Raw genomic sequence first — 27,158 nt, forward strand, 5'->3', positions numbered from 1 at the left:
CCAGTTTTTCCAAGGCCTACTGACAAAATATCATGTGAGCTATGTCATGAGCATGTGGAAACCCTTGTTATTATCACAGCCATGACACTTTGAACAGATTCACTTTCTTCAAACATTTTAAAGCCTCATTACTTTTGCCATGTCTGGTAATTATTGCATCTTTTGTTTTTTACCCACTGTGAAATTAGCAGAGAGAAAGGATCTCCACCTGCCCTTAAAACTACATTATTGCTGACAAGGTGTTGTTAGGATGTGTTTAGTATTTGGCTTTGTTGATTAGCAACTTGCAGCCATTACAGGGAAAAGTCAAAATGCACTACCTCATTCCACAGTGACCCTCTTCAAACAGAAGATAATTAAAATTCAGTGCAGGTTCAGCTGAGGTCCTGGCATTCTGTTTCATTAAGGATTTTTTCTCCTAGCATTTCAAATCTGAACCTGAAGTCCTCCTACAAACTTTTCAATAAACACTCTCCACAAATAATTAAGTATTTGTTTGTTTTGCTGACAGACCATAAATAGACAGAGAGGGAAAACTCTGGTCAGTTCTACGTTTAAAGCTGGTCTGAGTTTGCCTTCTTTCATTCTGACAGCAGCAGAACCAAACAAGGCTTATGTATGATCAAACGAGCAGTAGAACATGTGTAATGAGTAACCATGGAAAATTTTTTGCCAGTTTCAAACCCACATTTCTACCACCCCTCATCTTCTCCTCCCCTTACCTGAACTTGCTTACAAATTGTTGGTGCAATGCAGGAACTCAACAGCATGATGGGAATGGTGGTTTCAAAGTCAACTCTGTTGCTATTCTCAAATCCTGTCATTTCTTCACTGAAAAACCTTGAGAAAAACTCTGGAATCAGTTAAGCAGGATGTTTTAAGAGCAAGGTGTGCCAATTATACTTTAAAAGCTTAAACAAATTATAGCAGCTGCTCAATGCTCATATTTATTCATACCCAGTATGGAATTAAGTACTTACAAAGCAAGACCTTTCAAGCTACTGAGTGTTGCTACTTACACCCAGGAGTATATTGAGTGCTACTGATTTAAGGCCTAGATGGAAATGTCTCTCTGTAACCAGATGCAATATAACCAGAGGCAACAACAGTTACAGTTCCCAGTTGCTCCTCAAATCAATATTTAACACAGCTTAGTCTCAAATGGATGTTCAAAGTAACATAGTTCAGTCCCTAATGTACGTTCAAGGATGAGTACTGATACCTTGCAATTCAAAAAATGACTTTATAACACAGGAAAGCAAACTTCTGTAAGCCTAACACCATCACAGATAGTGCTTAAGAAAAAATATATGGTCAATTAGAACTAGACTGAATTAATTTTATTTCCTTCCAAAAAGAATAGACACTAATTTAACTGTATACAGAATTTAATTTAACTATAACTATACAAGTTTCAGTATATTGTCCTGTTCAAAAACTGCTTATATATAAAAGAAAAAATACTGCCAAAATTCTAACGCATACTTTACAATTAAATGTCCCAACCTTCTTTCTACCCCTAATAACCTCAGAATAGAGTTGCAGTGTTCCGATTAACTTATGTATGGATGAAAATTCCCTTGGTCTTAAGTGCAGTTTCTTTATTACCCATGTTTTTGCCACTACCACCAACACTGGACTCAAATTTTACAGTATTAGCAATGAAAACTTTGATGAACCTTTGAAGAACAGAATTCAGAAAAATATTAACAACACTTTTTACTGCATTAAAATATGTTACATGCCTCTAAAAAATAACTTATGCATTTCGCTGCATTTTCTTCTGTTTATTAATCTGTCACATTTTACTATAGTATCTGCTAAGTCTTCTTTGAACACTTGAACAAATGAGAAGTAACCACTCTTAGTTAGACCATCAAAACTCAACTCCATCTAGTTCTCTTAGAACTTCAAGTTACTGTTTTGAAACAAAAGGTGTCCAATAAGGTTCCAAGAATTTTTATCATTACACTCAAGCAAGTTAGACAAAAGAAGAAACAGTTTCTTTTTTTTCCTGGTATGATCACCCAAACCCTACCATTCCTCCACTTTCCATCATTACTGCACTTCAACTGCCAACATTCCTTACCTTGACTAAACAAAGGTTTCCATTTAGTTATTTCTTGTACAGTTTTACCTAGTTGCTGTCCAGGCACACAGAACACTCCCCACTACACTGCCATGTCTCCAAATCCATCGTTCCAGTTAATGGAAGTCTAGGTCATTCAAAAACCAGAATTACAGTCAGCAATTCTGTTTAAATATACCACCTGATGTGGTATTAACTTAACTACATCACAAATCACTGTAATTGAATGCAAAGTAAAGGAAACTTGAGTTTATTTAGCTTCCAATTTCTGGGAGGTCAAGAGGAACTAGAACTGCTCTGGACAACAAAAGAAAATTGACTGCGCTTACAGATCATTTTCTGCCAGATTCTTTCTTTAGGACCACTGTTTTATTGTTGTCCTTTCTATTACATGGGGGATGTACATATTATCAGGTGTTAATAAACGGTCAGTGCCTGTACAATACATTCTACAACTGAGCACCACTTTCCGTAACTGAACAGGCAAAAAAATTACACTGAACATCAGCATCTGGCAGTATTTCTCCAAAAAAAGTGACTAAAATGGGTTTAAATTGATTAACACTATTAAATCACATCTAATATTTGATACTACATGATTTCATTACAGCTATACGATACAATTATACAAAATGTGTTAACATCAAAGAATACAACCAAAATTAAGATAGCAAACAAAACCTATATAACTTTTCTTTCTTTACAGGAAAATACTTTTGAAGTATGCATGTAACTGCCCATTCTTTTAAAGAAAATCTACCGCAAGCAAGTTATCAACCTCCAGAAAATCACACATAGCATTACTACGCATATCCCCAAAAAGTGTACAATATGCACACTTGGAAAATACAAAATTAAAAAAAATTGTAAGCAACAGGTGAGCTTCATATTTATAAGAATGTGAAAAGAAGTCCAATTTTAGCACTGTTGTATAAAGAATTGTCTTTTCGGATGCAAGTTCACGAGCTGACCCGTCCAGTTGGGGCCACACTTTACAAAACACCGTGTTCTTGAAACGGGCTTACAGACCAAGGTGGATCATCTTAGCAATGTCACCTTCAAGTTTTCTGTGTGGGTTTTTTTTTTGCTTTTTATTTACTACTTATCAAAACACGTCCTTTAGTTTTGTAGGGTTCTTTTTTTTAAAATTCTTTCCTAGAAACAATATACAAAGGGGAGGCGTATTTCTTTCCAATTGATTTTCCTGTAAGATGCTTTGAGTTCGAGAACGTTCTCCTCGACTTTCACTGGTTGTTTTTGGCCTTAGCGTGTGTTAAGATGTGAGATTTCAGGTTGGTTGATTGCGCAAACTTCTTATTGCAGCCGTCAAACGGGCAAACATAGGGCCTGTCGCCAGTGTGAATTCGCACGTGTGTGCGTAAATTGAAGTCCAGTGAAAAACGCTTTCCACATCCTTCAAATGTACACTGTTGGAAGGAACAGAAACACTGTTAGCTAATGGAACTCATCTCCATCACTGAGCAGAAAAACAGTCTTCTTTAAATCACTAGACTGCACAAACGTGAAGCCAGAGGCTGAAAATTGTTATGGGTGAAGCCGTGGGGATCCCCTGAGAGCTGCACTGAAGACTGCAATACTTCAGTATATAGTATATATACAATAGCGCATCTATTTTCAAAGAGGGAAATAAATGGCCTCCAGCTTGCAAGCAAGCACGTCCACTAAAGACCTTCTCTGCATGTGAAACTGTACCTACACTGTACAACAAAACAGAAGTAGGATTTCACATCAGAACTTCCCCCTCTGAGTGATGATTTGCAAAGATTTTCTCATTTTACCTGCTTTACTTTTAAGACGGACGTGATATAAAAAGGACAGCACATTTAGTGTTTCTTTTATTTACTACACAGAACATTCAGTGTATGCATCCAAGCAAATGCCTGAGGACTGCCAATTGCGTTTCTGAAATAATTTATTGTTGCTGATCATTTTAGAAAAATCCCACATATCTTAAGTATCTTCTGGGGAAGACATATGATCAAGACTAAGAATAACTATAAAGATTTATAGGGAGTATCAAAGGAAGAGGTCAGGGGACCTCTGGTGGCAGAAGCCCACGTGACTCAATATAAATGGAAAGAGATTCAGTGACTCCATCATTTTGTTGAAAACTGATTAATAAACCCTACTGAAAATTAGTACCCTGAGGTAACTTAACTGAACAAGCAGCCCCAAGTCTCAGTTGTCCACAAGTACTAAGCTGAAAAGATGATGTGGAGAAAGAGACATTTTCTTACTTCTGTAGTAACTGCAGACCTCATTTATAAAGAGGGCAACTTTACATCTTATTTTGAAAGGTATCTTCCATGTACATCCAATTTACCAATTTCTAGGAGAAGTTCATGTAAATAATTAAATGATAGCCTAATTAACTTAAGGGGACTCCCAGTTTTTCAGGTGCCTCATCTGATTTCAGCAGAGCCCTAGTATGCCCAAGTCCTGTGGAAGCCAGGTGATAGCTAGAGTCTCCAGGGTTCCCAGGTAAGTGGTGGCACTCGTGCCTGCAGGTTACCAGTACCTGAAAGGGTTTCTCTCCAGTGTGAACTAGCTGATGCCGCTTTAGTTTCGAGCTCTCCACAAAGGCCTTGCCACATTCTGCACATACGTGTACTCGAGGGCCATGAGTGTGCAGATGCTTCCTCATGGCAGAGTTGTCCCTGAACATCTTTGTGCAGCCCTTAAAAAGAACAGTGAAACTCAATTAGTAGATAAGCTAGTTCTCATAAAGAAGGTTTTTATCTGCTACAGTACAAGCATTTAAAATGCTTTTATATCCTGAATACTTTCTTAATAGTTGACCCTGAAAAGAACATCCCTTACATTTACTTTTTTAAAAACAATACAAGAAAAACTAATCATTTGAAAAGCTGACAAAATAAAACCTAAACCCAATCCCAAACCCTTTCCTCACACAGTATTATGAGCCATGTGCTGCCAAATGAATAACAAGACAGTCTTATGGAGAAGATGCAGACTCTGACAGAAGCAAATGAATAAACCAAACAAAAGCACTTAACAGGTTTCACAGGAAAAAAAACACAAAACAAAAATCCAACCAAAAAAACAAAGACAGAAGGAGAGTTCATGGATACCTATGGTGTACTCTTCAAAGTGCTAGATTTTGAGAACTACAGTACTACAATATATTATATAGTCTCTAATTTACCACATATTATTCCCTAGTACCGACTGGTATGTGCATCATCTCCCAACATTCTGTCCTCTTCCTTCTCTGTCCTCCCCATTTCTGAGAACAAATGGAGCAAGAGGGTTTCCAGCACGTAACAACTTACAGGAACTACCTTGTCCAAACTGGCAGCAGCAGACAGATCAGTACCCCCTTGAGACAGAGAGTGCCACTGCTGCTGCAGTTAAAACCTACAAAGTGATACTGGGCAGTAGAATACAGCGTGAGTTAGTTCCAACTCAATCCAAAAGCAGAAGACACATTAATTCGGGTACAGCATCAAAAGTCTTAAACCTGGGGGTCAACTCTGCATTGACAGAGCAATACCACTCTGATTCCAGAGTATGCTTAAGCCAGCAGTGACTTGGGGCTCTATTTACCTAATCTTGCCACATTTTTTTCGCTTCTTAGTGACAATCAACAGATATCTATCATATGTTTTATAAAAGTCTTCCTCAAGGTTCAAAATCCCTCATAAAATCCTATTAAAATCATAAATCCTATTTGTACTACTAGTGATACTGTTATATAAGACTAGTTTGCCAACACCGTGTTACGATGCATAAAATTTAACAGTACCTAAAGGACTATTAAACTGCTCATCTTAAATTCTGCAGGCTCTTTTTTTTTTTTTTTCTAAACAAATACATTTAAATAAGCTTTGTTTCTTACAAAAAGGATGAAATGTCACTTTTAGGAGTTCTCTCTTCAGGCACTAGAACCTCTTTGGCTAATTTTGAAGTGTTGTGCCACCATTCGTTGCACATAGCAAAGTGGGTGGGGCAAAGCAGTGCCAAAGTAAACAGACCATCAACTTTTTTTTTTTTTTGCATTTATTTCTATGTCCCTTCTTGCCTCTGAGAGCAGCAGGTACAGCTACAATATTTTTCTTTTGTTAAACTGAATTCATAAATGCCTAAAGCCTACAAAGACAAAACAGAAAATGGAAGGATAGAACATTCTTTCTTCCCCCCTGTTTAGATGAAGTTGAGGCTATGAAAAAGTAAATCAAAGAAATGAAGGTAACATTCCTTGGTATAGTAAAAAATAACTGTTCCTGTATCTCTGCATACTGCATTACAAAAAAACATGACACTTTTAGAATGTGGAGAATTGGAAATCAATATAAGCACAAAGAGGAATTCAGAAAATTCCTTACACCATGGCTGTCAGAAAGTAGCCTTCTATTCATGCTCTCTAATAGATAACTCTAATAGCTATGTGCCCTGATCATTTGCTTAGGCTCACACTTATCTAGACCAGAAGTCAGCAAGATTGTGTTTGTCTTTTTTAGTCACAGACTAAATTAGCTAAAAGAAGCACTACAAAAGCTGGATAATGCAGTAAAGCCACAGGCTACCAATCTAGGTGACTGGCAACATTTATTCAAGACAGAAGCTTCCTTGCAACCAGTGGATCAGAATCGTATCTCAAAGATGCCTGCCTCTCTCTTTCATGATGATGCACTTTCCAGCTCTGTGGAATGTAATTCAGAGTCTTTCAATAAAGCTGACTTTGGCATCTGCACCATAAATTGCTGATTCCTGATCTAGACTCCAAATCTGTCATAGTTTCCAAGCAGAGGATATATAGATCTTAGGAACGTACTTTGAACAGCTTTCAGAACATTCTTTCAAGTATGTATTCTTGGGTGTCGGGAAATCACAACAGTAAAACCAGCATGTTAGGGACTGTGCATCATGGTTACCAGAAGATTAGGGATGCACTAACCTTAAGACAAGGAATGGGAATAATATATTATTCAGTGGAAGGTTTTAAAGGAAGCCTCTAGAGAATGACAACTAAAATACATTTAACTGAGTATATACTATTAACAGTAAGATATTTTAGTTATTCATTCTCAAGAGAAAACATCAATACAAAATTCTGATCTACAAATTACTATCTACTCAGAAGCTGAGCACTTCACTTACTTTGTGAGGACAAGCTATCGTTCGTGGAGCATCATCTTCTTTAATTTTTCTTGGTTTCATTCTTAAAGATAAAAAAACAGTACAAAAAATATTAGTAGAAACACATTAGTAGACAGCTCTTCTCCCCTAAGTGCCTACATAATGAGCACATTTTATCCCCCAGTATTTCATGTGTCAATGGTACTCACTTTAACATTTTCAAAACCTTCATAAAAGTATTACCAGTATAATTTAGCATTTGGAATGCTCTGCTTTCCAGAAGGACCTCTCAAATAGAGAATAAGACATTTAATACTATCTTCTTAATGCTCTGAATATGTGGAAATTGAGATTATTTTTTTTCCTGATGTATGCTAATTGCAATTAGGAGGTTTTGTTTGAAAACTCCATTTGTGCTGTGCCAGTACCCATGTGGCCTATTTAGCTTCACTTCCTCTCCATCTATGCAGCAGGACATGAAGGAGTTTAGGTTCAATCATTCTGCAGTATTTTCATCACACAAGACTTCTAAAGAAAACTCCACAGAAGCAGGGAAAGCAGAATCAGGCAAGTTATAGAATCTACACAGACAAAACAGACACCCATTTCAACCACAGAAATGGCAATTATTCTTACTTTAAGGTATTGTGCACACAGATTCCACTCCTGGCAACTGACAAGCAATCACCAATTTACTCCTGGTCACTGACAAGGATCTTCATTATTTTATGGGTGCCAATAGCCTCCATTGCTACATAAGGAGCCCAGCAAATTATTGCCTGTATGTGTTAGATCTATTTTACATACAGTAAGACTCTCTGTACAAAACAACCTTAGAACAGTGTTATAACAACCACCTGTCAGAAAGTCAGAAGAGCCAGGTGTGATTCTAGGGAACTGCACTGCACTTTCAGCTGTCTTTATTTCTCAAACCTGTGGTGCTGTCTTAAAAAATTAAAAAGAAAATGTTTATCTCCATCTAACTATAGCCTTAGGTGAGTGTAAATAAATGGACCCTCATACAGCTGAGATTCCCTTAGGTGAGCAATGAGATTTTGCAAATTCCCAAACCTAGATGTGGAAGCAGAGCCAGTGTGTTCATGTGGGTTACTGAACTGCTTTTCCTGGCAACACAGCACACGACAGCTCTGTGTGACAAGGTGCCTATGTATCATATCTGTAAATTAATCCACAGGTTTGGTAGTGTTCCCTAGTCTCAAATAGAATGAGTAGCTTGAAATTAAAAAAAATAATTGGAATAATCAGAATTCCAATTCCGGTACACACTCTTCTTAATGCTAAGAAGGAAAATTGTCTGTTGCTATCCATGACAGTTTTAATCCACAATGAATTCTGTTTCTGGAAACTGATATAAAAGAACAAGGCTGGGGGAAGAGATTTCCAAGCAATGCATATATGTACTTTTTTAGATCCCTTTTTATTAATTTACATGAAAATGGCTAAACAGCAACTCTTAAATAAAATCTCCCCAGGAGCTGTAGCAAAAATAAACCAAAACACCTTCATTCTGACCACAAAAGCATTTGGTTTTTGCAAGCGGAGTCCAGACTTCTTTGGGACTGTCACACTCCTATGGCTGAAATCTGCTTTCACCTGTTTCCTTCACATAGACTGCTGAGAGAAGAGGGTGAATTAAGGCAAGAGCAGTGAAAACAACCCCTCAGAAGTCCCGAAGACCCAGGAAAATCATCTTACAACTGCCAGTGGAGTGATATGTGATGGACAAGTCTCCTATGGCTCTGTCAGCTATCACTGGTCCCTCACTCTGAGTCCTTTCAGTACTGCAGATGTAGCAAGTTCAAGTGATCATCTGCAGACTAAAGCACTCGACAGCCACTTCACAGACAATACTAAACCCCAAGGATTTAGAGGCTGCTTTTGCTCTTTTCTCTAAGTGGGCACTTGAGAAACTCTTGCTTGCCTCAGCATCTCCAGACCACACGTGGCAGGTACAGAGCTATCCTGAAGAGCACTACAGTCTCCTGCAGGGCTACAAATACATTTACAGATATTAACAGTGACTTACAAATATTAACAGTGACTTGTGAATGCGTGTAAGGTATTTGTGTTGACAAAGCTCCTCTTGTGCACCACAACCAGCAGTACAACTAAGATTTCATCAACTTAAGGGCAGAAACATTCTGAATACAGTAGAATCTGTTCCTGTACAGCAGTCTCCTCATTACCTTAATTTTCATTGTAACTATCTTTTTCAAGACTACAGACCAATTCAGTTGACCTTATTGATTAGAATTAATTTATATAATCCAATTGGAATACAGAATGGTTGTTCTGTTTTTAGTTTACACGGTCTCTTTAAGTATTAAAATACCCGACTCCAAACAAGTAATTGGGATTAACTGACTGACTGCACTCTCCAGTGAGGTTCCAGATTCAAGAGTACTATAGGTACTGAGGCTCTAGGAAAACACACACACACAAAAGATGTCTTTACAGTACCCCTACAGAAGCTTTCAATTACCTTTAGCATGGGATTCTCCTTATTATGTCTCTGTGATTTCAAAAAACAGGAAAAGGGACAGAAACGAGCAATTATTAAAATGGTCACAGAAGAATGATTTGACAAGATGGGACATGAGAGAACAGTGTGTCATGATTTAATTCCATTAGAGAACAAACATCCTTAGGAGACAAAGTTGGTGCCAAAAACACCTCCTTCTAATTCAATCAACCTGTTAAATGTTGGCTGAGTCATCCCTCCAGCCCAAAAAAATGAAGCAAAAAAAAAATTCCTAGGTCTGAGATCTGTGTCCCTGACATGATCACAATGAGTAAAACCACTATTGTTCCAAAGTCTTAATAAGCCACCTGTAAAGTCAGTGACTAGACCAAGAGAATTGCTAACAAGAGATGTGGCAAATAGCTTTAGTGGGTAGTGCCTGCATTTTCAAGCTTTGTGTTAAATCCTCTTCCTGACTCTTGTATCGTACCTATGGCATTACCTCAATGTTTGAGAAAGAAATGCTGCAAAAGTGTCATCTCTAACACTGCTGCTGAGGTAGAGTGAAAAGGAAAATACCCTGAGCCAGTGCAGTAAGGAAGCCTGATGAACCAATTGCAGGTGAACCGGATGGTCAGACATGGGACAGACTGCAGCATCAACATACACCTTACATTTTTCAGTTCAGTGTCTGAGCAGGCATTGAACATGATTGTCCAGCCAGGACTTCTTAATTTTGAGGCTTTGTTTCTAAATTAAGCAGTATCAGCCCAGTAGTATACTTGAACATTTGGACACAGATGGCAAAAGGCTTCAGTTAAAAAATGAGTAATTTTAGATCTTATTTTTCATGGAAGCACAGCAAGTTAAGCCTAAAATGTGGAACAAGACTGGACTTATACACAGGGTTCCAGAGATAACCAAGCTTATCAACAGAACAGCAGCAGACAATGCAAAAGAAGAGATGGCAAATGGTGTCCAGGTTGTATCTCAGTGCCACAAGCAGGAGGAAGCTGCTGGGCCCTTTGTACACCTGGATTAAAGGCATGAGGCCATCAATACCACAGGCAGAGCTACAGTACATCATTGTGTCAAAAAATATCATCCAGCTCATAAAGCTGCAGAAGCCATATGGACAATCCCTCAGAGAAGGATTTAAAGACTTACATATTCAATGTATTAGAAAAAAAAGATATTGGTCTTACTTTAAAATTAACTTTCTGCAAAAGGAGACCAGACTAGAATCTGTGCTGTTGATCTTAATTATACTGGTGCAGGTAGCTCTTGCTGGTGGTGGTTAGACTTTTGGCTCCCACCCAGTAGAGCATCTCTACAAGCTCCATCCAAGTTTTCTTAGCCTGAAATATTAATCAAAAACAGAACTCTAACAAATATCACTACTTAACACAACTACAGACACACACATTAATACTGGGGTGGAACTTCAGAAACAGTTACCTTTGCAGAAAGTCAATTTACATGGCAAGATAAAAATTTTCATTTCTGTGTTGAGTTTACATGCATTGTGCCAAGTAGAGGCAACTGCAAATCAGTGAACTGGGACAATCAGGAAGGGTACCTTGCACCTTTTGGATCAAGTCACTGGGACACTGAAATTAAAGGCTAGGTCTTAACTTGCACTGGGGGAGTGGAGGGAGGGAATGGGTGACAGCAGAGGAAGTAGGAATGTGTGCAACGCAATAGCTTTATAGAATGACCTGCATGAAAGCACATTTCCTTATCCATGCATAAGAAAGACTGAGTGAAATGACATGCATTAAACCACTCTGTTTCTCAAAATAAAGAAAACAATATTGTCACTGTGCTGTATCTGAAAGTTAAACCTAAATACCTCCTTTCAGCTACACAGCTGAACTGAGAGTACTTCATCCTAAGAGAACACTAATCCCCATCCCAAATTCCTGTCCAACTCCATAACCTAGAGACTTGTCAATTGATGCAATTTTAAAAGTCAGCCATAGAAATGTTGTTAAAGCTGGGAAGAAAGGAAATACAATTCAAAAACACAGTACAGAATTTCCCCCTTGCTCCACAATTTTCCTTTTTTTTTGCCACTGCTAAGGAGTTTTGTGTTCTCAGCTCCTTTCTGCTCCCTCTGTACATAAAGCTAATCTTAGTAGTTTTACTTTCTGTCTCTCAGGCAATTCCTTTAACACATCCTAGAGGTCTCTGACGACCAGCAATGATATTCACCTGTGCTGATGGCCACCCCGACCCACCACCTCTCCAGGAACAGTCAGAGGTAGAGGAAATTATTCTCTCTCAACAGTGTTACTGGCACTGCTGGTGCATTCCCCTCATTGTGCCATTCCCCTTGCACTGTCCTGCTGAGTAGAGCCAGCTTGAGCATCACAGCCCCGTGCTACTGCAAGAGTTTATTTGTGCTGAACAACTCCTGGAACTGGCTAGACTGGCTTTTGGACAAACAAGATGAAAGGGGAGTGGCACAAGGTGTCCTAGGAATCTATCTACATACAACCCAAGAACAGCCAGTGCTGCAGCCACAGTTAGGAACAAAACTGCCATAAGAAGTTCTTTTACTCCACAATTCTATTACTGGGTTTGTCCCAGTTATGAGGAATATCATATGTGTAAACAGGGACACTGACCTTTGCAGTGTGGCACAGAGCAGGAGATGTCCCTTCCCCTATATGAATACTGGGTAAAGCAATTGTCACTTTACTGCCCTTTAAGCTTCTCTGTAACAAGAACAAAACCAATACAAAAGCACACACTTTATAAAGAGGCCTAAGTCATAAATCTGGATGACCAGAAGGCTTTGTCACTTCTAAAAAGGGTGTCTTATTTCAAACTCTAATGTAGTTTCCTCTCCTTTGTTTTCTACGGGTTTGGAAAGTGGATAGAAAGGAAGGCAGTCCTCACAATGGCTCTCCTTCAGAAAAGATACCAAGATCAGCAGAAAATAAAACCACAAAGAATAAAGTGTTTACCACCAGGACCCATTACTGTGCCAATTTCCCAGCTACAGGATATTCCTTCTTATTTCTTTGTTTTACTGATGTCTGTGTTCTGCTGTCTTCAGACAGTTCAGTCATGTATTTGGAGGACAAGAGGGAGCGAGGGGGCAACCAGGGATATCCTTTTTAGTGGTTTGCTTTGAGGGAATTTGCCATATGCACGTTCTAGAAATATCCCTGCTACCTTCCTAAGTTTTCACTACCAAGCAGCTATGATTTCTTCACAGCTAACTACTAAGCTGTCATCAATTTAGATTTGGATTAAGCATTTTACTCCACTTGAAGGGACTTCCAGTTCCCCAGTCAAAGATATCAAACGAAAACATGGTAATTTATTAGGTTTTGTCCTTCTGAGCAGATCATTCACAATTAACATTTCACATTTTGATATGATTGCAAGAGAATTCCACCTTTTTCTTTTTTATTGTGTTTTCAGAGCATGCTAGAGAAAATTCAAGACTCCTAAAACAGAATAAAGCAATTTGTAAAATATTATAAACTGCCAGCTAGGTGTAACTTTTGGTCATTCATCTATGCATTACTGAACATGTCGATGTTCTGACACAGCCTATTTATTCACAGTGTTTTCAATGGAATCACAGAATGCATAAAAGCTTTTCCAGGAAAAACTGTCAGAGTTCCAGTTAAAGGATTCAGATTCCTGCTCCATGACTCAATGACATATGCTGTAAATCAGGCAGTGAAAGACAACTGCATCACAAGAGACACTGCAATCTCTCACTCGGCGAGAGGCACCAAGCTCTGAGCACTGGGGGCCACTGCAGCTGCTCAATTACTACACTTCTGAATTATTTTTTAAAGGGCTGCAGAGCTACAAGCAACTTCAAACATCAGGTTTGTCCCTGCATTACCTTTCACTAACTAGCTCATGATCAGAATACCAGAACCTTGCTCAAAATCTACTACCACTGGAATTCAAGCTTTTTCTGTTTAAGCCTAACCTCAGAACTTTGTTCCAAATAATCAATGCCAGCATTTCAAATCAATTTATCCTTAATCAAAATAAGCTGCATTTGTTATACAGTGGATCTAGCCTGAGGAGGAGGTAATTTCTACGTATGTATGGTGAGATTCCTTCCTACTTTAATGAAAACCACAAAGCAACCCTACCTTTCTCCCAACTACACACAATGCACTTAGCATACAATTTCACTAGCCAGTTCACACTTCCTTATATGTGGACAGTCACAATTCTTTTTTCAAGTAATCTAAATACAAATTTGTAATTCAAAGCCTTACAGCATGTAAAGCTACTTAACTTTAGAAGCAATTTTCAACTTTGTGTACTGCTAAAACTTTTCAGAATACTGCTACTAAAAATTTTGAGCTTCTGAACTGTAAAGCAATGAGCAATGTTTGGCAATTTCACAGAACTTTATACTAAACAAACACATTCTTTTAGCATGATAAACTGTACTCCTTGAACCTCCAAAGCCAATTCCAGCCATGTAAACCAGATCTTTTCTTCCAGCTTGCCTTGCGAAGTTCCTAGTGCTACTGCACACAGCAAGGTCAATAAGACAACTGAACAGTAGTCTGCAGATATCAGTACTTGAATCCATCTTATTAGCTAAGGAGTCCCTTCAACACACTTCACTGCAAGAGGACAACACCTTAACAAGAAATATTCAAATTCTAACACACCCATACACTTCCGTCTCAGAAGAATAAACAAACACAATAATTTAAAAGACATAACGTACAGCTATAAGGCAAGAGTAAACATTTGACAGTCACCAATTCTGATTAAGAAATCAAATAACCTTTCTTAGAAAATGCATTAAATTCTCTCTTAGAAAATGCATTAAATATCTAAAATTTAAGCTATGAGAACAATTTTTCCCAGGTTTTGAGCAACTTGGGTATATTACTAAAGGTGATATCCAAGCAAGGTGCTTCCTCTACCATCACACATTTATCTTCTGACTGAAATGGATTACATTTTATCTGCTGTGAGAAAAAAGGCTGTACATATAAAACTGAACCTTGCCACTAAATGCTACAAATTCCAGCTCTAGAACTTCCTAGAACATTCTGAAATACTATAAATATAGAAAAGTAATAATTTTGAAATGTTGCCAACAGCCACTATTTTCTCAATAGAAACCTAACTAAAACATTCCACAATATTCAGAAATATGCACACACATCTGATGGAAGCAGCCTAGTCATTTCAAGAAGCCCAAATCCTGACAACCCTTTCCAGTATTCAACTGAATATGAAGAAAAAAGAATCAGTATTTGCATGGAGAATACCCTGCAAGAAACTATTTCTGCTTCCTAACAAAAGACAGCTATTCAGTACTTCAGTGTGTAATAGAACCAGAGTAAAGTTTTAGCATGTTTTGAAGTAATGGAGAACACCATTCTAAACACACCACAAGTAGAGATATGTAAGTAACAGTTTAGAATGGGAACACTATCTACACTCAAGAGTACCACTTAAACATTTACTTTCAAAAAAATTGCATTAACTCCTCAGCAGGTCCCAGAAAGCATTACAGTAACTTTGATAAAAGATAATAAAGCACAAGAGTATCAATAGCTAGAACCACCCATCACTTCAGACAGAACCCTGTTTTCAGCTGTTTGTAATATGCTTTAATACATTTCCACATCAGACAGTCTGAAGCAGGAAGCAAGCTCTACAGAACTATTTTACTAGGAGCCTTCAAAACTCATAGTTCAATGGCTTTAGTAATTGTGGGATGAGGCCGTGCTGTTATTCCTCCAGCACAAACACACTACAGAGTAACAGGACAAAACTTGTAAAAATCAGAAAGATCAAAAAGGTGAAACAGGAATAAATGCACACCCTGAATACCGAGATCCAGCAAACCAAGAAGCCAGACCAGAACTTGTATCAACTGTCCCTGCCACCTAGCAACTACCTGGAAAACGGTACACTCTCTCTACTAGGTAGTAAGGATAACAACATGTGACTGTCCACCTGCTCTGAGCGCCAGAACAAGGCACCCAAGCTCTGAAGAACAGCCAGCTGCTACAAAAATGAAAATGAACGTGGCTTTACACATACTTTGCTTTCAGCCTGGGAAAATGTGGCAGCAGCAGGCGGAGACAGCCAGCGGCTGTGCTCAGACAGCTGGACTCAGCACTCAGGCTGCCCCTGCCCCGAGAGGAGCCCAAGGGCACGGGCCCGGCGCAGCAGAGCCCGCCCCAGAGGCGCTTCAGCGGCTCCTCCGCCGGCCTCGCGGCTGCCCTCTGGCGGCCACGGGCCGCCCCGAGCCGCCGGCACCAGAGCCGGGCGCAGCGGGCACTGCCACTGCCACTGCCACTGCCACTGCCCCGCCCGCTGCGAGGCACTCCAGCGCCGCTTGAAAGCAAAGTCACCTTGCCACTCGGGTCAGCCCACCGATACGGAAACGAGCGACAACTCTGACTCACCAGGCAAAATCCAAGCAGTATAGCTACCAGCTGTGAAACTGCAATTATCAGTGGCAATTGAAAGTGCGGGACACGTGATTTAACATCTTGAGCTTAAGAAGTAGGTGAAAAAGAACAGGAAGCTGCGTTGCCAACTAAATCCTGTAGCCTTACTATTTTGTACTGAACAACCCAAAAGCAGCATTTCACTTATTGGATCCTTTGGTGCTCAGGAATTTAAGGCTACTCACATGAAAGAAGTACTGTCATGTAAAATCACAGAATTGTTGGGCTTGGAAGGGACCTTTAGAGACAATCTAGTCCAATCCCAAGGCAGGGTTACTTAGAGCAATGAGTGATGCAATCTAGCAATGAATGTCTTTTAAGTCCTGTCTTACCTAATGGAACTGGAGACTGGAAGACACAGAAGAATTCACTGCTGAATATATACAAAAACCCTGTTATTTTAGTTCAGAACAGAGTAGCTGATGCTGTATTATGTCCCTTGGTTTAGAAGATAATTAAATGCAATTGTAAGACATAATTTTGCTTAACAGTTTCATAATTAAACCAGTGAAAAGAACACAAATTTAAAGCTCCTTTCCTCCTACTTACCTAGCAAATTCAGCCAGTTGCTTGGGGTCTGAGAGGTCAATGCCAGGTATTCCACCAGGAGGAAGTTTCTTCCCTGTCATGTACTCTGAGTAATCTGGAGGAGAATTCTCTCCAATGATCTGCTCTTCCACCACTGTTTCATGGTCAATATCCTTTTTATCATCTGAAATACACAAAATACTGAATTCAATACATACCAAAGATCAAAACAGCATACAATTTATTAGGCTACATCTCAATAAAAACTCACTATTGCTGCACATTTAAAAGAATACACTGCACTTCCAGATTTCCACACTAATTGTGAAGAGCAAAAACACACCCATACCGTTACAGCCTGAAGAACACACAAAGAATACAGTCAGTGAGGAAAAAAGCAGAAATTGCATATCTACTTTAAGCACAAATACAGAAATTAGTAGAACAATCCTATAAGTGTTGGCTGCACTTGAAAGATAACGTACTTTTCCTGAAACAATGCCTAAATATTTATTTCCCTTAACCTCTTCAGGACTAATCTTCACTATACCCACGCTGATACTCAGCAGCAGTCCCTAACTTTGTAAGCCTATCAGAAGAGCAGCAGACACTTACTCTAAGATGCCAAGACTAGGGATCTTTACTTCAGTGTCTTAATACTTCCCTGACCTCCAACAGAAGTGTTATCAAGACAAGAAATTTAAAAATAACTGCTGATGGGCTTCAGCACCTGCCTGTAAAATTAAGTTTTTCTCACACTTGCAGACAGATCTCAAAGAAAGCAAATAACTGAAATCGGGTATCTCTCTCCCAAGGGGGCTTCTTCCTTCTGCGGCAAAGGCCAGCCTAAGCTCTTTCCCACTCCACTATGTAAACAGCAGACTGGGATTACTCAAAGCTTTGATCTGCAAGCCAGTTAAGATACTCTTGTTTTCTCTGCTCTAGAGCTCCTCCTATGAATTTGTGCTCAAGGACTGCAGTGAAATCAGGTGGAAGACCTGCTGTTGCTGTCTACTCATATTCATACCTTAGAAAACATTGTACCATGTATTCTATCTCCTCTTGCTATTTTATAACAGAAACTGAGAGACACAAAAATGAGAGAGAACAGAAACATCCATCTATGATCCTCACTGCAGTGTTCACAGCAGCAGAAAGGAAGACACAGCACCTACCCTTTTTCACCCTCAAATACACCTGGGACAACAGATGTATATACGGCTGTAACTACTCAGCTCAATGTAATACAACTTGACAGTACTTCTCCTACTATGTATATGGGGAGAAGATTCTGGAAATTGTTTTATACACAAGAGGATATACAAAAACATCAGGAAGTTTCATTTTATAGATTTTTTTAAAGAGTGGAAACACAAGGTCATAGGACAGAAATAGTATTTCACCATATTAAAAAAAAATAGGAAAACATAAGTCAGAAAACAAAAGACAAAATGTTTGCAGATTTTTCCCCTAAACAGAAACACAGGAAACAACATTAGTCATTACTCAGTAACTTAGGCTAGGAAAGAGAGAACAAGACAAACAAAAAAAAATATATACCAGACACAAATTTATATTCAATTTGTAATGCCTGCTTTTAATGTTTGCCACCAAGCTATTTCTAGAAATGTTACTGCTAGTTTGAGGTTTAATCTGATCTACCAGATCAAATAGCAGTTCATGTATATTCCATGGTGAAAGAGGAAAACAGACTCCAATGCTGCAAAGACAGAAGTGTAAATAAGAAAATACTATCTGCAGCATTAAACTCAAAATAAACTACAAAACTGACTACTGACTTCTTTAGCTGACAATTCACCACCACACTACCTTTCAGACCCCACCAGCGCTTTAAAAAAGCAATTGAATTTACCTTAAGTGAGGATTATATGTTAAGTTTTACAGCAATTGAAGGAATTACAAATTCAAGTCAATAAGCCTCTAGTTTGGCAACAATTTGTTCTTTCTAACAGAAGCTTGAAAAAAGACTGGGAGCTCAGAATGGCAGAGAATTTTTGCAAAGCTGAACGTGACACCTTCTCCATGTTGTAGACTAGAATGAGATCAGCTGCCCTCAACGTGGCCATTTCAACAGCTACCTAGAATGTGCAGTTTGACAAAATTCATAACACAGACAAGTCTTCATTTCCTGCCTCACATCAGATGATTCAACTAGGAAATTCTGTATATATCCTTGAAGATCTTCTTTCCTTCCCTAGTGTAAAGGTTTGCTATTCCACAGTGCTTTCTTGCTATTTGAGGACCAAACTGAAAGGCAGCCTTCAGTGGCTTTACTTCCTAAAAGCCTGCCAACAGAAGCCAATTCCACTGCTATATAATTCTACAGACTACCGGAGCAAAACACAAAAAAATTATAAACATATTGCTTGGATAGAATCAAACCTAAGAGGAATGATTGTTTAGTATGTTAATAGTTATATGAAAATTAAAAAAAACACCACATTTTCCTGTAACAAAAAACTGCATCTCTACAGCAGCACACACCTCCACTTCTAAAAATAAATTTAAACCAAAACAATAAAATACAAACCAATTACCTTGAAGTGTAATGTTAGGCTAATATTTCTGAAAAAGTAGCAGCAGACTTCAGTCTGCCTCTTTAATATCATGGCATTATCAGGTCATTGGGAAAACAAAACAAAAACACACAAAAGAAACCTCCCCACACTTTTTTGGAGTAAGTCTGGAAATTGAAAAATGTTACCAATGTCCTCTATGCACAAATTTACTCTATTTGTGATGGTCTATCAACCTGGACTAGGCAGCTCCAAGTCTGGAGGGTAAAGTGCAAGCAAACTTTCTCTCAGGCTGAACTGATCATTCTCACTGCTAACCTGGCAAGTTAGATGTTTGTTGTTTTTTGCATTCAAGCAAGTTGTGATGCCCACTACAGGCAAAGTACCTCCCCCTTTTCCTCGCAGGAAGCATCAGAGAATCAAACATACTGCATCCAAAGCAAAGCAAAACACAGACACAACCCTGAAATTACAGTGACACCTCTAGATGACACCCGTGCAAGTTATATACAGACAGAACCATGAAGCCAGTCAGGTAAAGGAAATTAAGTACTATATATACAATCTACTTTATTTTGTCCCTTAAAACCACCTGGGAGTGTAGCAGATTCAAACATAAGGCATTTGGCTGAAGCACTATTCTTAACACATCCAATGCAGCTTTCTGCAATGAACTTGGAACAAAATTTTAATGGCCTCCCCCTCCATCCTTCTATGGCAACTTGCACTAAGGTAGATACTTAGTCTAAACTGGGTTGTTCTATGCACCTTTTTAGGACATACCCTAACACATCTTCATGTTCAGTGTCCTTCCATCTGCACAGCTCTCACTGCCCCCCAAATATGGGCAAGACACATATTGAACTGGATCCACTTATGGCCATTCAAAGCAAGTATGTCAAACATTTTTCTACCGAGATCAGTGAAAGTTCAGTCTTTAGCCAGTTGTATCTTTTGGCTACTGGTGAAACAACCTCAAGTTTTGAGAGAAATAAGCTCAAGTATAAAATGAAGGAGGAAGAACCAAGATTACTGGAATAAAACTAGCAACTCCATGCAACAAATCAGTAACAAAACATGGTAGAATCTTCTTCCCAATACTTTACTGATCACACCTTGCTCCTATTACCACAATTTCTCTATATCTTACAGCCCTTAAATTACACAGAAAAATCCACCCACCTTGGAATCCCATTATTTTGTGCATTTCTTGAGTTGCAGCTGACAACTCTGGAACTCCCCAGCTTACTAAGATGACCCTATTAACTCTCAACCCAAGAAGCTCTGTCATTATTTTTTCCTCAGTTTTATTCTCGATTTTATCTAAATTGCCAAATCTCTGGGCCATCCTCCTATTACTGAGCAGGGAGAACACACTGATGTTCAATCAGTTTTCATCTGAGGAAAACAGGGTGCAAAAGGGAACTTTCCAGATACACCTGGTAGCAAAGCAATGACACCTGATCCTACAGCCTCAAGGCACCAAATTAAAAGATATTCTACTTAGCCACTAAAAAGATGAACATTTAAGCTTAAAATATGATCACACAGTTAAACACATTTGCTTTTAGGAACAGCTGAAAAGCAATTACAGGATAAAGGATGTATTCGGCAGCTGTGCAGTACCAAGGCACTGTGGTAACAGCTTGGTTATTGCTACCACATTGCAATCTCCTCAGGCAAATTAGTTCATTGGTCATGTTTGGAAGCAAAGAACCATAATTAGCTTGTTAAATAATACAGTTATTTAGCAGACACTTCTGAATGTTAAAATTCCATTTTGCACAGTATGTCATTTTTTAACCTAAACGGCTGCTAGGTTACTTTCCTTCTGACGTGCCTTGCACACAGATGGAGAACAGGTTCTTCTTTCCCTGTGTCACCCATCTCTTATTTCACGCCACTGAGACATGAACTGACAAAACCAGTGCATATACCAACAGTCATCATCTGACTTCAGCACTTAGGAGACTGTGCTGAAGCACTATGACCTTCTGAATGGTCAGCATAGGAGTGACTCGAGTGCCCCAGGGAAGGATCCAACAGCAAGTTAGAGGATTGTAGCCTGAAGGTGGGCTAAGAAGCAAATTAACTGAGTCATTTTAAATGTTGAACCACATTCGTGTATTTCGCTTTCAAAACTGAAAATACGTTTAAAACAAATGCAGGGAACAGTCTAACTTATCACTGGAAAAAATGTCAGGGCAGATTCAATACTTACAGCAGAAGCCTATACCATTGTCTTAATTGGAGTCAGAAATAGATTGTCATCTTAATATTTTAAACCAGAGAATCACTTTCTGTCTCCATCATAACAAACTTCATAAGAAGCTCATTACTTATGTGTCATTGCAAAGCATTTCGGCCATCCTTGATACAGCCTCACAACTGAACTAAGTGACTCATCTATCATTTATACTACATAGACAACTGCTCAGACAGCAGATGGCTATTTTTCTCACCCCTGCAATCTGATGAAGTAAAATGAAAACCTTTCTAATTTTTGAATCATTGAAAGTTTAAGAGATTTTGAAGAACCTTCTAGAAACCCAACATGAACTCCCAAACTTCCAAATAAGGGTCCACAGCACAGGCTTCCTGTATTATCAAAAATAATTTCGAAACCATACATGTAACTTCTGTATCTTTGTCTTTCCCATCTAGGGATGGGACACTTGAGCAGTTTAACATCTGTGGGCAGTGTTTGGTTGTGCTACTTCAGCCCTTAGCTTGCAGACTATGCTTACAATAACCATTTAAGCCAACACCTATTTCAGGTTTGGAAGCTTGACAGTCATAACCTAGAAGATATAGTTACACTAATCCATTTTTTGCCTTTGAATTTAAGCCCCAATTGCTTGAAATTTCCAGCATTTGGTGCAACCAGCATTTAAGCACCACCTTCCCAAATGTTCCTGCATGCAAGAATCAGTTTTGCAAGCACCATCTGACAAAGTGTTTTCTCACGATCTTTCCCCTCCCCCTTCACTATTGTGCACCCAACCTGGAAAAACTCACTAAAGACAATGATTCAAGCGGAATGCAGCAAAGGTACAAATAAATTCCACTTGATAAGAACAATTTTTCTAGTACAAACTGGGGTGTCTCACTTGGACTACATGCAATTTAACTATATGCAATTTTCTGATATATTTGATATAAAGTAAACACACTACAGGAACATGATTGAATTATACACCATATGCCCTCTTCAACCCTTTTAGAAATACAGCTTCATTCACTTCTTACTTTCATGAACACATGAAGAAAGACAAATAATTGTATCATAAGAACTGAAAAGCTGATCTGAACTAGAACAAGGCACTCATGTTTCAAACTAGACACTTTAATCATGGGTCACAAGTTTGATATCACCATAGATACCAAGGTGATAAGAGAAGTTATGGTAAATCGAAATTGTTGCCAACAACAATACTGCAATTTCTAAGTAACCACATAACAAGACAAGGATTAGGTAGTCCCCTTTAATCACATTGCTATATATTTCATACATTATTTCTACACATTTCAAGAGGCGCTACAAGACACGTTACACTCATTTATAGAAGAAGATTTATGATTGGTTAAATTTAGTACCACCCCTGTACAAGCCCATGTAGTAGCACCAGCAAAGAGTAACAAGGAATTAATTCACATCATCTTCCCACACTGTGGTGAGCAAAGTATCCTTCTTCCCAATTCAAAATCCCATGCACAGCAATATAAGGCTCATTGTTTTATCCTGATGCATGGCCTTATTTATGACTTGTCTTTTGATTAACTTTTCACTTAGCTTTTAAAACAGTCAACTGGATCAGCGTGCAAGCAAGTCTTTATGTCAAAATACAGATTCAAACTTAATATATTTCTTCAAAATAAAGTAGCTTGATTCGTTAGAGAAAGTTTAGAACTACCCTTTTGTAAGCCAGTGATTCTAGGTTTTTTTGGCCTTGATTTAGGTTGAGGTTTTTGGGGGAGGTACTCAGGTTGGGGGTTTTTTTGGGTTTGGGTGTATATCCCTCTGCCTCAAGCTTTTTTCTTTTTCAATTTCTCTGGCAACAATTCAGCCTCTGATGTGTTAGGAAAAAAAAAGGCAAAATAATTTTTTTTTTAAAAGAGAGGAAAAAAATCCCCAGCATTTAACCACATCAGACCCCTTTAAATAAATAAGCTGCATATGAGGTGTAAGAGCCTGTCCAATATTCTCAGGAAAACTTCACAACATTCTCAGTAGAGCAGGTTATTACCAAGGCTGTTTGAAGCTGGCAGGTGGTGTCTGCATGCGCAAAGGGAGAGGAAGTCAAACTTTTTCCCTATATATTTGATTTTGCTTTTGGAAGGGCGTTTTTTGGCAAGTCAGGTCAGACTAGGTATCCTTTATTCTTCTGCATCATGGATATAACTGAGTTAAATGTAGTAATGCAATTCAGTGTCAAGTAAATTATAAGTGGGTATCATTCCCACTGAGCTCCGTGGTCATGCTCCTAAACAAGAAAACCACCAAAATCAATAAGGCTACCCCAGTATAAAAGCTGTGTTTGTCGGAAGAGAAGCAAATTTATTGATTATACACATGCTTCACTTTGGCCAAGTAATAATTAGCATGCAGTTCTAAGGAAGCATCCTATCAGGCACTCTGAATTTCTGACTGCAAATGCATGCTAGAAATTGTCAATTGATCTCAGCGAGGTCCTGTATCCTGCCAGCTCATGAGTCATACAGCCACTTGCATTCAGCTACCTCCAGCAGCTTCCACAAGCCAGCAGACTATATTTGATTCTATTATCTTTTATCTTTCTTGGATGGTCAGTTCTAATAAAACTACTAGCAAGGGAATTTACTCTGTTTCATACAGTGATACAGAAGCACACAGAACACCATCCTACTAAATATATGGAAAACTCTTCATCAAGAAATAAAGAACTTCAATCAAACACATTGGGTTGTCAACTGACATGCCAATAGTGCCAGATAACTCTGTGAAACTTGCTGAAGTAGTCACTTGTATTTAAAAAGAGAGTAAAAATCCATACCACTGTGCTTTCCATCTTTTCAGGCAGGAGAACTCAGCCGTCCAATACACCTTCCCTTCTACAATGCCCTCTCTAACAACCTCTAGTCATTTGCAAGCATCACAGAGCACAAACATTTTTAACTACATCAAAAGCTTCAAGAATATCTCTCTCTTACTAGACTCCTAAAAAATTCGAAATAGCATAAAAATTATGATATGAGAGACAGATTACCAAGTTACTATTCAAAAAACACCCACCAATTTAAATATTACGTGAACTGTATTATTCTACCTCTTTTTTTCACATTTATGTAACTTATGGACAAAACTCTGATTACAGAGCATTGCTGACGGTAATACATTTTTGTAAAATTAAAAAAAAAAAAAAAAAAGGCAGGTACATGTCAGCTTTACTCCAAGTCCCATAGATACTAAATACCTTCACAAGATTTTACTGCCTTTAAAAGACACTCCCACACACACCAAAAAAAAATCCTCAAAAAACATAGACTCTCCCACGACAAGGTCTCCCTGTGCCTACTTAAAAAGCTTATTTAAAGCTTCAGACCTAGTCGAGGAAAAGCCCGACGGTTTCCGAGCGCCAGCCAGGAATTGCCCCTTTCTTCCCCGCGGCTCCCAGGGACGGAGGTCAGCTCCGGAGCCGCCCCTCCCGGCCGTCACCCCCGGCGCCCCTCGGGCTCTGAAGGGCCGGTTGGTTGCGGCCGCCCCCTCCGAGCCGGCGGGAGGCGCGGGCAGCCCCGCGGGGGCGAAGAGCTGCTTCCCCTCGCCGGCACCGCGGGCGCCGGGCGGGGACGCCCCACCCACCGCAGCGGGCCGGGGCCGGGCGGCCCCCGGGCGAGCTGAACACGGTATTTCGGGGTTCGCCGTCCCCGGGCCGGGGAGGGCGAGTTTTCGCCCGCACATCGCGGTCACGGCCCGGCGCGCACGCCTCACCCTCGGCCGCGGGGCGGGAGAGACGGGAGCGGAACGGCAGGCAGGGAGCCGGGGAGGGGCGGCGGGACGGGACACGGGGGAGAAGGAGGACAGAGGGCGGCGGCGGCCGGGGGAGGGGAGAGAGTGCGAGGGGCAGGCGCGGAGCGGGCCCCGCGGGGAGCGGCGGCGGGGCGGGGACGGGGGGAGCGCGGGGAGGTTCGCCCCGCACCCCGCCTCCCCCTGCTGCAGAAACTACGCCATTGCGGCCTGGCCCGGGAGCCGGCGGCGCTGCCGCCCGCCCGCGCACCCCCCGCCGCCGCCATCTTGGCGGCCGCCGCCATGTTTGCCTCCTTCCCCCCGCCGCGGCCGGGCAGGAGCGGCGGCGGCAGCGCAGACCCCGCCATCTTTTCGGGGAGCCGCCATACTTGCCCTGGCGATGAACATGGCGGCGCCCATCGCACACATCAAAACATGGCCTCCCTTCAAAACAAAACTGTCCCGGCCGCACCGCGCGGCCGCTGGCGGGGCCCGCGGCCCAGGGAGGGAGGGGTCCGGCGCGCACTTACCCGAGGCCCACATGGTGACCGAGAACTCCCCCTCCAGGGTCTTGATCTGCACCTGCTTCTGCTCCCATTTCCTGCCGCCGCCGCCCTCGGCCCCGCCGCCGCCTCCCCCGCTCAGGTAACTCTTCTTGCTGCTCTTCTTGCCGCTGCCGCCCTTCTTAACGCGGCCTCCTCCGCCGGCCGAGGAGGAGCCGCCGCCTCCGCTCTTGCTGCCAGCGGCGGCCACAGTGACCAGGGTCTGCTCGATGTACTCGTCCTCCCCGGCGGGGGCCGGCACAGGGATGAGGATCTGGTCCTCGAACCCGTCGTCGGCCCGCAGTCCGTCCGAGTCGTCTCCCCCCACCACCTCCTCGCGGGTCTGCACCAGGATCACCTCCTGGTGGTGGTGGTGCAGGTGGAGCTGCCCCCCGCCGCCGCCGGCCGCGCCGCCGCCCGCCCCGCTGGGGTCCCCGTCCGACACCAGCGGCTGCAGCGCGATCATGGGCTGGTGGTGGTGGTAGTGATGGGGCGGGTGGTGCGGGCCGCACTCCTCGCAGCACTCATCCTCCTCCTCCTCCTCCTCGTCCTCCTCGCCGCCCACCACAGTGGTCTCTATGGTCTCCACCGGGATGGTCTCCACCTCGATCTCGTGCAGCTCCACGATCTCGGCCGGCATCTCTGAGCCGTCCGTAGCGATGTACAGGGTGTCTCCCGAGGCCATGGCGGGGCGAGGGGAGGGAAAGAGAGCTCCGCGGGCGGCGAGGGGGCTCTGGTCCGCTCCCCTCGGCGGATGGTGGGGCTCGGGCTCCTTTCGCCTGCCCTCCTTCTCCTCCTCCTCCCCCTTCCACACAAACACCAGCGCCTCGCAGCCAGCGACAGGCAGGGAGGGAGGGAGGAGAGAGGGAGGGAGGCAGCACCGCCAAATCCCGGCCGCGCTCCCTCGCGAGACTTCCGCCGCTGCCGCCGAGACGGACCCCAGCCCCCGAGGCCGCTGCCGCCGGACTCGCCCCCCCGCCGCCAGGCGGCCAATGGCAGCGCCCGCCGCGCCCAGGCGAGAGAAGCGGCCAACGGGGGCGCGCCGTGCCGCAGCGCCCCGCCCCCTCGGGCCCGCCTCGTCCTATCGCGGGGCGCGCCTCCCGGCGCGGGGCAGCCAATTGGCTCGCGGCGCTGTCTCCGCCCCGCCCCGCGCGGAAGCGCCGCCCCGGCCCCTCCGCCCGCGCGGGCCCGCAGCTCCGTGCGCGCTCGGCGGCGCCGGGCGGCTCCGCGCCGCCAGGGGGCGCCGGGGCCGCGCGGCCGTTACCGGGCGGGGCCCCGCGGGGGGCGCGGGCCGGCTCTGGCAGCTCTGGCTGCTCTGGCAGCTGTGGCGGGGCCGTTTCCCGGCCGGCCCCGCGGCCGAGGGCTGAGCTGCGGCTGAGCCTTGGGACGTGGGCAGGGTCGGCGCA

General features: G+C 41.8%; 2 protein-coding genes across 2 annotated transcripts in view; one reads left to right on the top strand and one right to left on the bottom strand.

The window, feature by feature from the left end:
* Positions 1-1,325: 1,325 nt before the first annotated feature.
* Positions 1,326-26,764, bottom strand: YY1 (YY1 transcription factor). The gene is made up of 5 exons (XM_068192450.1): positions 25,741-26,764; positions 16,712-16,874; positions 7,232-7,292; positions 4,629-4,787; positions 1,326-3,516 (listed from the first exon to the last, which is right to left on the bottom strand). Exons 1-5 carry the CDS (start codon positions 26,435-26,437, stop codon positions 3,334-3,336), a joined length of 1,263 nt encoding a protein of 420 aa, XP_068048551.1. The 5' UTR covers positions 26,438-26,764; the 3' UTR covers positions 1,326-3,333.
* Positions 25,659-27,158, top strand: part of SETD3 (SET domain containing 3, actin N3(tau)-histidine methyltransferase) — a 611,377-nt gene continuing 609,877 nt past the window's right edge. Inside the window, exon 1 of the mRNA XM_068192423.1 lies at positions 25,659-25,700. The gene's annotated coding sequence lies outside the window, so the exon portion shown is untranslated. The remainder of the gene's footprint in view (positions 25,701-27,158) is intronic.

Source organism: Anomalospiza imberbis, chromosome 6 (genome assembly GCF_031753505.1).
Source record: "Anomalospiza imberbis isolate Cuckoo-Finch-1a 21T00152 chromosome 6, ASM3175350v1, whole genome shotgun sequence".
NCBI classification, from domain to species: domain Eukaryota; kingdom Metazoa; phylum Chordata; class Aves; order Passeriformes; family Viduidae; genus Anomalospiza; species Anomalospiza imberbis.